Below are 12,704 nucleotides of genomic sequence, written 5' to 3' on the forward strand. Positions count from 1 at the left end.
TATATAGAAACTTAATTTAATTTGGAAGTTTGTCTTTTTTTAATGAGCATTAGAGCAAAACATGATGACTTTTGGTAAATAGGCTATATTAACATCTAACAAGTTTAACGAGTTTCTCATCCTAACTGTTAAATGTGGAAATAAAATGATGTGTGACAGATTTCAATAGAAAAAGTGACTGAATTAAATCTCACCTTTAAAGATCAGTGGAGGAGAACTCAGAAACATGATTTAATGAAGTAAAAAGTCATTTATTTAGTAAAGAGGTTTTATTGAGCTAATCACTTAGCATACAGAATCTAAGTTTGAATGTCTAACGAGCTTCTCTATAATGAGAAAGTTTAAAATAAATCTCACTGAGACTAACGGCTTAAAGCAGAACCTGGTAACAACCGGATCTTAACCATTATACCAAACGGGGGCCCAAACGAGCCTCTGCTGTCACTAATTACCGCTCCTCTGGTTGTCATGGTGACCAGAGTCGGTGGGAAGGGGCTCGTGATGAAGATGGGCCGAGCCTGTCTGTCCAGAGTTACTAAATTCTGCTTTAAAAGAGACGAATGTTTGACCTGTAAAGGTTTTCTGAGGCGTGAGGACACTTGAGGTGCTGTTGGCTCTGAGTCTGAACACAGTTCTGCTCTGGAAGGTTCCAGATTCTTTAAAATCGCAATCAGTTTTACAGTGAAGACTATTTACACACAGACTAGAAGTAAAAGTCCACTAATTACATCCAAACAAGCTCAGAATCCCAGTGATCCCACAGTGGGAATGTTCTGTTCAGAGACACCAATGTGTCACCGGACTTTTCTACGTCCGATCTGGAAACCTGGTTCTATGTTGATGTATTGAGATGAGCTCCAGGTTTCGAAACGGGATGAGAAAAGGTTCTGATCCAGAGAGAAGCTCGGCTCTGGTCTCTTCACCCGTTTCAGAAATTCAGTGCAGTGTGGACGTGTTCCACTTCCTCCTGTGTCCTTTTCATTTCTTCCGGATCCACCTCCTCCTGGAGGAGGCGTTTCAGGACGCTGAGGAGACGCTGATGGACCCTCCGGCCTCCTGCTTCGTCTTCCTCTGATTTATCCACGCCCCGCTCTGTTTCTGAGCATTCCTGCACGGCTCGCTGCAGCTCCACCTGTTCAACGCAAACATAGAGCAGAAACATAGATCAGACTCAGACATCATCTAGCTCCAATGCTAATAGGCAGGTATCATTGTATTACACTCATTCTACATCATGTCATCCACAAGTTCAGAAAATTTCAGTCCAAAAAACATTTATAAAGCAAGTATTTTACCTCTTTTTTTTCAGTATCAGTGTTTATAACAAATTGTAACATTTATAAACCTAAAATAACATAAAACTCAATAAAAAGTTGTGAAACTGCTGCTTTTCAAGCTAAAATAAAAATATCGGAAAGTTGTTTTTGTTTAGCTTCGAGCTACGCGCATTGATCATCTCTCAGCTGTGTTTCATTCTTACGCAAGCCGGTAACACGGCTCTGCTTTATGCAACCTCACCATGTCTATCCTTGTTTGAAACCTTGTTTCATTGGCTGCAAAGCCAAACAGCCCATGTTCTCTTAACCAATCACAGCAGGACTCTATGAGGCGTATTATCGCTCTACTCGCTGCGTCATTGGCTGACAGTCCCTGACTCAAATCGAGTCGTACAAAGATGCTTCACTTGTACACTGAAAAAAGTGTAACATGTAGCTGTTCATTCAAACTAATGCTTTTCACTCTAAACTAGATAAAATTTGTTGATTTGATTGTATAACTAATTCTTTTTGGATTTTGTGACATCAAGTTTGATTGAACCTGAACTAAATAAACGTAGAAAGGACCCAAAACAAAGTTTTTGATTTCTCTCAATATGTATATATTTATTCATGGCCTTGAGGTAATTTTTTTTATCTCAGTGTAAATCCCAGACCATGACAGGCTGGCTCAGTGATACAGCGGCTGCCTTGCAGCAAGAAGGTTGTGGGTTCGGATCCCGGCCCGGGATCTTTCTGCATGGAGTTTGCATGTTCTCCCTGTGCATGCTAGGGTTCCTTCTGGGTACCCCGGCTTCCTCCCACAGTCTGAAAACTACTGTTAGCCATCTGGCTGCATTCTACTCCTCCTTCTGGGCACAGACTGAACTCCAAAACCAGGTTAGTGACTCACATGCTCCAAATCACTCTCTGTCAGATTTACATGGACACTATCCTGAGTTATTCCTCTACATAGATTCCAGCCTTTGGTGCCCTTGTTGCTAAGTTTTACATCCAACGCTTTGCTTTGAATTGTGGGTCATCAATTCTAAGCCCTGACACTTTCACTTTTTAATCTAATGTAGATGCGGATTGGTCGTAAATCATGACGTCTTTTTAATGTCTTTTAAACCAATTTTAGCTCGGTGGGATCAGGTCTGTCTGGGAAACACCTGCTCATGGTTAGATCCTAAAACATGGATGTTTTTTTGAAAGGTGAAGGTCCTGACAAAGTTCCTTCACCGGACCACTGTGGTTTTCATCCCACCGGGCAAAAAGTGGTGGAAAAGACATTGTAAAGACGACATGATTTATGTCCAAACGACGACTACATTTGGTTGAAAAGTGAAGAGCTTTAATTTTCAGATCATAGCAAAGATGGAATCTGGGTTTGTAACGTCTTTTCAACGTCTATTATTGGTTTAAAGTTGGACAAAAGCAGACCAACTAAAGCCCAATATTCAACATGGTTTGGGAATCAAGATCAAGACTATGACGGACAAACCAGATTTAGCCCAAAAAACCAACCCTTACATGACGAGTGTCCAGATCTTCCTGTTATGCATCCTAATGTATCTGCAAGGTAAAATCTGCGTCTTCTTTTTCAGTCTGTAAGATGCTACTAAAGCTGGCTGATAACGCTTACCCTGTTTGTTCTCAGCTGGTGTCTTTTAAATCTTGAAGGTTAAACTGACGATATGTGATCTAAACTGGGTGAAAAATGACCCAATTGTTTTCAGGAAAGGATTGCTAGTGGCTAACCCCTCTCCACACTGTCTGTCGCTGCTCGCCTGATCTCCATGAAGAGGAAAAGAAGTCAAGATTTCACCTGAACGTCTTTCTTCTCATCTCTGAAGTTCAACCTTTCCTCTCTGATAAAACTCATCCTGAATCTGAAACACTGCGTCAGGAATGAGTTGATTTCCCCAGAGAGTCGACTGAAGACTCTGAGGTCAGACGCCGAGGTTCGGTTGAATTGCACACATTAACATGTGAACTCATTTTACTCTGAGATATTCTATTAATATGGTTGCTTCATACATCATTCATTACATCCAATTATTTATTAATTATAACCTAATATGAACCAAACTGTTAGATATCACAAATTAATTAAAGTGACAATGTTGTTTTGCTTTTCCAGCTGATAATGTCCCTAAATCAATATAAGATCATGTTTAGGTAACACAATCTAATAACAAAACTTTAAAACATAAAGCAATATGCATTTAATAATGTGTTGAAATATTGATAATTCTACTATTACTTAAAAACTTTTGTTAGAAAGAAATCTTTTGCTTTAATTTGTTTATCATATTCTCTTTTTTGTTACCTACAGAAATTAGTCTTCTCTCTTTATTTAATAAGACAGAATTAAATTAATAATTGAAAAAAACGTTATTAATACACTTTTAAAGAATATTACCTGCAGTGGGAGTCCTGCTTTTGCCCCGAGGAGTGATGGAGAAAACCACGGCTTGAATATCTTCTCACAAATCACCTACAGAAAGGAAGAAAGAACTAAAGGTGAATGAAGAAGCAGGAAACAACATTTTCTCTTTCTAAAACTGGGGTTTGTTGGTAAAGAAACATAAAAATATCGGTAATTGTGATAAATATGACGGTCGTAAAGGTTTTGATGATTTATGGTTCCGCAGAAATTTAATTCAGGTTTGATTCAAAAGGAAACTTTGAAGAAAACAAAAAGTTCTTTCTGTATAGAGATGATTGGCAGACGGCGGGTCATCGTAGGTCATCCTCAGGAGACACCTGTGGAGCGGCAGCCAATAGGAGAGCGGCTTGTCATCGACATGTCATCAGGTCTGGTCCTCATTCTGTTTTCATCCTCTCCTCTTTCTCTCTTTGTTCTTCATTGTCTTTGTTTTTTTTTTTGCATTTTTTTCTTTGATTAGAAAATATACAATTTTAACATATTCTCAAAATGTATGCTAACCTACTTATTTTTCTTTTCATACATTAGACCTTTATGAAAAATTCCTTTTGTGTGTAACTTTATACCTTAGTTTTAGTTATATTTTAGGTCAGGCAGCTTCTCTGGTCTTTGGGAAGTTTTCTTTCTTTCTGTCTTGATCTCTTTTAGCTGTTTTTCATCCCCTTTGTCTCCATCTTCCCATCTTTGTGCATCACTTACTGTCATCGCCTGAATAAAACAGCTTCACTCCGTATGAATGCACATATCTGGTATCATGAGACATGCGATACGGCTGCCGGCAGCTTGATGACGGTTCGTCTTCCCTGTCATGGTGATGCTGGTGATGACTGAGATTCACGGCCCGAATTTTTCTGTCAGGCTTTTAGGCCTCGACTGGAGAAGCGGCAGCTGGAAGCTTTTTAAAATTTTTATCATGAACTCTATTTTTTTTTTCCTTTTTTGAGTTATTATTTTTTTATTATCATTTTACTCAGAAGAATAAAATATAAAAACTGTATATGTCCTAATTGTGGCCATTTTTGTCAAATTTTTGTAACGTTTGTGACGTAAAGTTCTATCAATTTTTCTTTAGAGCGTCTGAATATATTTAATTCATTTGGAACCAAAATATGAGAATTTCATATTTATAATTCTTTAAACATTTTGGTAACTTTTAGGCCAACTCAATTAATGTAAAAGATTTAAAATGTGCGTGTAGAGGAGACGGCCTTTGTTCGGACGATGTGACGACGGGAGGTTTCATTAAAAAATGTTTTTATATATATATTTTTTTTTTATATCTCTTTTTGACCATGTAATTATTATGATAATGATAGTTAAATATTGATTTAAAATAAATATGTTTCTATTTAATATTTTAAATGTAAAATAATGCAGTGCTAATATTTTGGATACATTTTTTTTATCTAACAGTAGAACTGAAATTCAGGGTAAAAAACAATAAATAACCTTCAACTAATGTTGATTTTAAAAATATAAAATATAAATTTTTTTTTATATCTTATCAGTAAAGAACTAAAGCCAGGAAATATATAAAATATTCATTTATTTTATTTAATTAATTGTGTTCCTGTCTGTGTTTTCATTTGAACTCATTTTGAGAAATGCTGATAAATTCAATGAACAGAATTTTTTCTTCTGTTTTTTTTTAAAGAATCATAAATAATAGAATATTAGGAAGGATCCAAATATGATTTAATGGAGATAAAATAAATAATTTTTGACATTTTTTTCTGAATTCATTTAGTTATTAAACATCTAAAATGCTGGAAGTTATCATCCTCCAGTTTATCACATTGAAATGAACTTTTCTTTTTCCTCTTTATCCTCTTTATTTTTCCTCTTAGAAACAATAAAATGTTTTTTCAAACAAATGATTAAGAGAGGACCTATAAATGACTGGATCCATGAACAAGATGGGGGGGGGATCATTTCTGAGAAGGAGCAGAATGAGAAGCAGGGATATCAGAACCTCAGGCTGTTTGTATTTTTATATTTTTCTACCTTTAGGTCATAGATTTGCTTTCACATTCCTCCTGATTAAATGCGTTAATTGACTGTGAATTCTGATTGGCCAGCATGAACGAGTGTCTCACCTGCAGGTTGGTGTTGCTGCGGTGAGGACTGCACCTGTGCTTGAGCGGGTCACACCTGGACGAACAGTCGAAGAAGTTGCAGTCGTCGTCGCTGCTGCAGTTCTGCTCCAGGATGTCTCTCATCTTCGGCTCGAAGAACGCCATGTCCACGTCGATCGCCACCACCTGCAGTCCCACACAACAGCTGATTACGACAAATAATGAGGAAAAAAAATATAAACCTCAAACATTTTTCCAGCGTCGTTGATAGAATAATGTGATTCTAAAATAAAATATGGAGGATTGAAAACAATAAGAAGCTTTACTGAAACAGGATTAAGAAAATGTTCTGATCTAAAATGCAGGATCTGGTGAAAGATTTTATATATTAAACTAATATAAAACATACAGTATATATGTGTGTATGATAATAAATAAATAGATGAATTAATATTATAATTATAATTAATCCTAATTTTGTGCGGACTGTAGGAATTGCCTAACTTTTTAATTACTGGATTCAAAAGATTTTTAATATATAGCTTTTTATTGTAGTGAAATTACTAAAAACTATGTTTAAAATAATATATTTAAACTCACATCAAGAGAAAGAAGAAAAGGAACAAATTATATTAATAAAATGTGATTTTATAAAGATTTTATCTTTATATAAATTATTTATAGTGGAGATTTTTTTTTTAGATTATTGATTTTTTTTGGTCTCCTTATATAAAAAAAATTTATTTACTATTTTTATTTATTCTAATATTTTTTATTAATATGTACCTGATGAAACAAGATGCTAAAGACTGTGTTTGTGATTTGAAGCTTAGATTAATTTTAGTTTGTTTTTTTTTATCTCGTTTCTAATTTTTGAGTCATTGCATAAATAATTTTTGTAAAATATGATATTTTTTGTAGATTCTGGATATTTTATTGGTCATTTTGAAGAGTCTGGGTGTTTAAAATAGAAAGAGGAGAAAACTGGAGAGTAAAATGTAGATGACAAAAAAAAAAAAAAAGAATAGAAAAGCTGAGACTTAAATTTTGCTTTAAGAGTAAGAAAAGCAAAAATAAAATAAAATAAAATTGTACCTACTGTTGTTAGTCATTGTTAAAGCAGCAAAGCAGCTGATAGAAAGAATATCTGGTTCGAATAAAACTTTTTAATACATTTATTTTCTAGAAGTTTAAATCATTATGGTAAAAAAATAAATAAATACTGGAAAAAAATAGAGGGAAAATGTTAAATTTATTTCACGTCAGGGCTAGATGATAACAGCTTAAATCTTTCAATAAGGAAAAATAATCCAAAGACAATGATTTAGATTATATCTGGTTTGGATTTATACTAAGAAACACTTTGTTTTTCTTTTTCTCTCGCAAGTTTTCTGAGCAGCTGTGAGAAAATCCAAGGTTTAGATCCAGCTCTAATTGTTGGCAGGAGCCTGGAGGAGACTTTATGTGGTGTAGACGGATTTATGGTCGAAAGAAACGTAAAAAAAAAAATGAAGCAGCTGCGAAAGTCGAGCTGAAAGTCTGTGTTTCATTTCCTCAGATTTTTAAAAACAGTAAAACCCAGAAGGTTCAGTTTTCTTTGCCGTTCACTGGTTTTCATTTTAAAGCTGAAATAAGCAAACTTTAATGATTAACTTTAACATTTACATGGCTTTATTTATTTTTATTTAATTTACCTAAAACTTTATATAAAAAAAGTGTAAAAATCAGGACCAGAGTTTAATGTTTCTAATCTTCCTGCCAAAATCACATTCTTCTATGTAACAGTTTCTGCTGTAGGTCAGTGGTTAAACTAAAGGGCCATAAAAAAGGTCATAAGTTTAATTTATAAGGTGAAAGGTTTTTTATTTGTTTATTTTAGATTTTAATGATGTCTACGTCTTTAAAAAAAACAGTTTTTGCATCTTAGGCCTGTTTTCGTTCTGTAGAATTTTGCTTCTTTAAGGCTTTCACTGCAAAAAAATGGAAATCTAAATAAGTATTTTTTTTCTTAAAATAAGTGCATTTGTTCTTGAAGTCAGGAGGTAAGTGAGATACTTTGCCAATGGAACAATTTACATTTAAAATAAGAAAAAGCAACCGCATCGTCTTATTTCAGTGCATAATATCTAATAATCTTATTTTAAGAGTAAAAATACTCATTCCATTGGCAGATCATCCCATTTACCTACTAAAATGAAGGGTAAATATGCTTGATTTAACAAATTTTTACTTATTTCTAGACCATTTTTGCAGTGTTTAAGCTTCGCATTTACAAAAATGTTGGTCATTTACTCTGGAAAAAATCTAAATAAGTCATTTTTTCTTAAAATAAATGCATTTTTCCCTGAATTGAGGAGGTTAAAGAGACATTTTGCAAATGGAACAAGATAATTTACATTTAAAATAAGAAAAAAAACAATAGCATTGTCTTATTTCAAGTGCAATTTATCTAATTATCTTATTTTAAGACTCTAAACATTCATCCAATTGGCAAATCATCTCATTTACCTACTCAAATTAAGGGTAAATACACTTAGTTTAACTTCCAGAAAACTGTAAAAGTGCGGAAAGCCTGAGTTCCTTTAAATTAAGACTAAAAACACATTTGTTTAGGATTGCCTTCGACTGTTCTAGTTAAACAGTTAAACTAAAACATATTTTCTTTAGTCCAACTTCTTTTTTTGTTTCTGCATTTTTTATTTTATTTTATTTTTTCCTACTTGCTTTGATTCTGTTTTATCTTCCTGTATTTTAATCATGTGAAGCACTTTGCATTGTCTTTGTACTGAATTGTGCTATACAAATAAATTTACCTTGCCTTTGCCTTAGTTTAGAAAATAAGCAAAAATTTCCTAAATTAAGGGTAAATATTTACCCTTAATTTAGGATTTTTTTTAAACTTATTTCTAGATTGTTTTTCCAGTGTATTTATTGCCACATAATTCACCAAACATAATAATATTTAAAATGTTCCTACATTTATCTAAACGTTTCTGTAGATTGGATTTTTTTCATGAAGCTTATTCCTAAAAACTTCAAACATTTTACCTTTTCTAAATGCTGATTATTGTATTATTCTCATTCTTTTTCTGTATGAAAAAATAAATGTTGCTTTATTCATGTGGGTTGAAGGATAATTAGCAAATTATACAAAACGGCTGAAAAATTTTAAAAAGGATTAAAAGTTTTCCTTATAATGAGCCAAACTGGTTACAGCAGCTGAGGACTGATTGCACTGCAAAAAATAGAAATCTCAATAAGTTATTTTTTCTTAAAATAAGTGCGTTTTTCCTTGAATTGAGGAGGTAAGACAATTTGCCAAAGGAACAAGACAATTTCCTTTTAAAATAAGAAAAAACTATTTTATTGTCTTATTTCAAGTAAATATTATCTAACTATCTTATTTTAAGAGTAAAAATATTCCTTTCATTGGCAGATCATCGTATTTACCTGCTCAAATTAAGGGTAAATATACTTAATTTAAGAATTTTTTTACTTATTTCTGGATTGTTTTTGCAGTGTGGGAACATCTGCAGGAGAAAAGAAAACGTCTCAGCGACGATAAAAAGGCTCCGATTTCTGATGAGGATCCAGGTTTGAGTCGAGGCTCTGAAAGCTGAAGCAGCTGAAGCACCAAGCAGAGGAATCAGGCCGACATGAACTAAACCTCATGGAGAGTCAGGAAGGAAACCCGAAGCTTTATATGAAGTAATAACAACCGTTAAATGATGTTTTTTAATTCAAACACGTTATAATGTTTTTACTTTTTCATTTCTGTTTTATATCTGTTTTTAAAACTGAAGCTCATTGAATAAAAACTCAATTTTCACCCCATTATTAACCCGGATTTTAATACTTTATAATAAGTAGTTTTACCCTTACGGCATAATAAAAGCTTTTAGGCACTCATTTTTTTCTCATTAATCTCAGCTTGAGGGAAACTTTTCTCTATTTATGTTTAATTAAGAGCTAAAATTAGACACATTTACCAGATTTTACCAAACAGGCGGGTGGAAATAAGCAACATTTGAAGCTTAAATTCAATCCTTTAAAGTCAACTTATTGAAGTGGTTCTTAACAAAGATATAAAGCTGCATGCACAAAATCTAGTTTATTGTTTGTTTGTTAAAAAGAAAATAATAATGACTGGAGCACATTTTAATGTCCTATTTGCACGTAAGCATTCTTAAAAAAGCTAAAACTTAGTTTAGGCAGTAACTTCCATATTTAGGTTAAATATGTCCTACATTTAGAATAGATGATGTCTGACAGGTTAGACATTGTTAAGACCAACATTTCTATTCTGCTCAAATAGCAGGGGTTGAAAGTAACGAATTACATTTACTCAGGTTACTGTAATTGAGTACTTTTTATGAGTAATTTGTAATTTTCTGAGTAGTTTTTGAAATATGTAATATTTACTTTTACTCGAGTAAATGAGGGAACGATGTGATAATGCAGTGCAACAGCAAAACTGAGCTTTCGGCTTTTAAAACATCAACATCCAATTTAGGTAAAAATGTGGCGGTAAGTAAGTTATCATGGTGTCTGTTGGACAGACACTTTATGGTTCAGGCTGTGACTGTGAGAAAGTTTGTTTTTTAGCCCAGCTGATCGTTTGCAGTGTGGATGTCCACTGAAATACGCCTTGAAATCGATTAAAACACCTTGTGCTCAATTCGATTCACGACTCATCCTTTTTTTGCATTAAATAACTCAAAGTAACTAAGTAACTTTTACCCAAATTACATTTTAAATGAAGTAATTTTGTACTTTTACTTGAGTAAATTTTGAGATGGGTAATTTTACTTTTACTCTGAGTAGAATTTAGGCAAAGTAAAGATACTTTTACTCAATTACAATTTTTTAGTACTCTTTCCACCTCTGGTCAAAGAGTCTTTAAGGTTTTTTTTTGGCAAAATTCCATTTTGGCCCCAAACGGTTATAATTAATTTGCTTTAAATGCTTTTATTTGTTCTTCTTTTAAGCTAAAGCTGCATTAGTTGTTGGATACAAAAAAAATAAAATAAAATCCAACGTTTCAATCCCACTGGGAGTCAGGGGCGGATTTACCATTAGGCAGGTGCCTAGGGCCCCAAGTTCCTGGGGGCCCCATAAACCTCTGTTTACCTGTATTCCTTATTCATGCACATGAATAAATTGCTGTTTTTGATAAAAAATCATTTCGCTAAAATGTCATCAGAACGCTGATAAAATTAAGTGTGTCTCAGCTTCACAGAGTCAATCCTAACCCTAAAGTCAGTCCTTTCCTTTCGCAGAATTTATTAATCGATTTATGTGTAATCTGAAAATAATTTCAGAAGTTCTACATGTTCTGTAGGAATAAATAAATAAAAATAAAAAGATCTGCATGTCGCTCATATTAAAGAAATGAAAAACAAATAAATCTCATATCCTGTCAACTGGGCTGTAGAATCCTCTCCTCATAAATGATTAATTCTCTGTGAAAAAAACGCAGATCCTCATCTAACGGACGTTCAATGTTTGTTTTTTAAACCTAAAGTGTGTAACGAACTGGTGAATGATTATTATGTTGTTTTATGCAAGAGCTACGACAAAAAAACGACTAAATCGCGGAAAAAAACGGCATTCTTGGATGTAAGGAGAGCAGAGACAGAGGAAACTATGCAGTGCGTATTACTAATTATCCCACTAATCGTCCGCCATTGAGTACGTTCTTGTGATTGGCTTATACAAGGGAGCTCTGTGATTGGTTCCAAACTCTTCCTGGTATATTGTGTATTGATGCATGTAAAGAGAGTCTAGAAAAATCCACACACATGCAGTGAAGTTTGAAGACCACTGGTACTGCACTGTAATTTAATTTATAATTGTTTATGGACCAGAAATGCATTGGCGAATCATGTGCTGTGCATGTGTGGATCTTGTATGCTTGCGTGAATTGTGATGTGTGTGATGTGTGTGTGGAGATTGTCCTGTGCAAGTATGAATCACATGTGTGTATTTGTGAAAATTGAGACCCATTTGGCTCCATCAAACTCACCGTCAGATCCTTCCTGATTGCAAAGTTCTCTGGTTTGATGTCACACAGGTGCAGCTGGTGGGTGAAATCGTTGTCAAAGTGCCACACCATGTCTAAGAAGCTCAGGGCGATCTGATGCACCATCTGCCTGGTGGTCCACCTTGCAGACGCCCCAGCGTGGCTCTGATCCAGCATCCTGGGAACAACCACCTCCTCCATGGAGAAGATGTTCTGGTCCCACGTATGTCCGGCTGACAGATACTCGACAGCGTAGAAGTGGCCGCAGGAGCCCAACACCTTGGCCACATGGGGGCTGAGGTCCTGCAGGACTCTGGAGAACAAGGAGGGAACGTTTAAAAGGGACAATATGATAAAAAAATTACTGTTTTTACCCTTTCTAAAATGTTGCTCATTTGGCTTTCTTTGAGCAATCATCAGCATTAGTTCGCTCTACCTGCTAGAGTAGAGGGTTAGCGGAGAGTTGAACTCTCTCCTCATAATGGAGGATGGAGCAGAGGATCAAAACTACAACTTTCAAACTACCTCAGGAGAAAAACATGGAACAGACGTTGTTGCAAAACCAGAACCTGCACATAAGAACATTTTCCTTTGGGATCGATTCATAGAGTGCAGAAAAGTTCCAAAAACTAATTTAATGGATCTATTTCATTCTTTTTCTTTACAAATTCTGTTTCACTAATTATTCTAAAACAATAAGGTGATAGCTTCAGTGGTTTTAAGATAGGATCCCAGATTTCATTTATTTTTTCACAACAAATAAAAATCCTTTACAGATTAACAGTTTATCTTGAGTTCTAATTGAAATTTTATAGAAAACAGTAGTTTTAAATTAAATTAAGTGAAAAATATGTTAAAGTCCTAAATTATAAATGTACATTAACCTCATAATAAATAGA

At 34.2% G+C, this 12,704-nt stretch overlaps 1 protein-coding gene across 2 annotated transcripts in view; it reads right to left on the reverse strand.

The window, feature by feature from the left end:
• Nucleotides 1-250: 250 nt before the first annotated feature.
• Nucleotides 251-12,704, reverse strand: part of dipk1c (divergent protein kinase domain 1C) — a 72,176-nt gene continuing 59,722 nt past the window's right edge. For both annotated transcript variants that reach the window (XM_038267819.1, XM_038267820.1), the window contains 4 exons: nt 11,809-12,118; nt 5,805-5,969; nt 3,682-3,756; nt 251-1,132 (listed from right to left, as the gene is read on the reverse strand). In XM_038267819.1, coding sequence (XP_038123747.1) covers nt 929-1,132; nt 3,682-3,756; nt 5,805-5,969; nt 11,809-12,118 — 754 coding nt within the window. In that variant the 3' untranslated portion in view covers nt 251-928. The remainder of the gene's footprint in view (nt 1,133-3,681; nt 3,757-5,804; nt 5,970-11,808; nt 12,119-12,704) is intronic.

The sequence above is a fragment of the Cyprinodon tularosa genome, unplaced genomic scaffold, assembly GCF_016077235.1.
Source record: "Cyprinodon tularosa strain WSP-4 unplaced genomic scaffold, ASM1607723v1 ctg686, whole genome shotgun sequence".
NCBI lineage: Eukaryota > Metazoa > Chordata > Actinopteri > Cyprinodontiformes > Cyprinodontidae > Cyprinodon > Cyprinodon tularosa.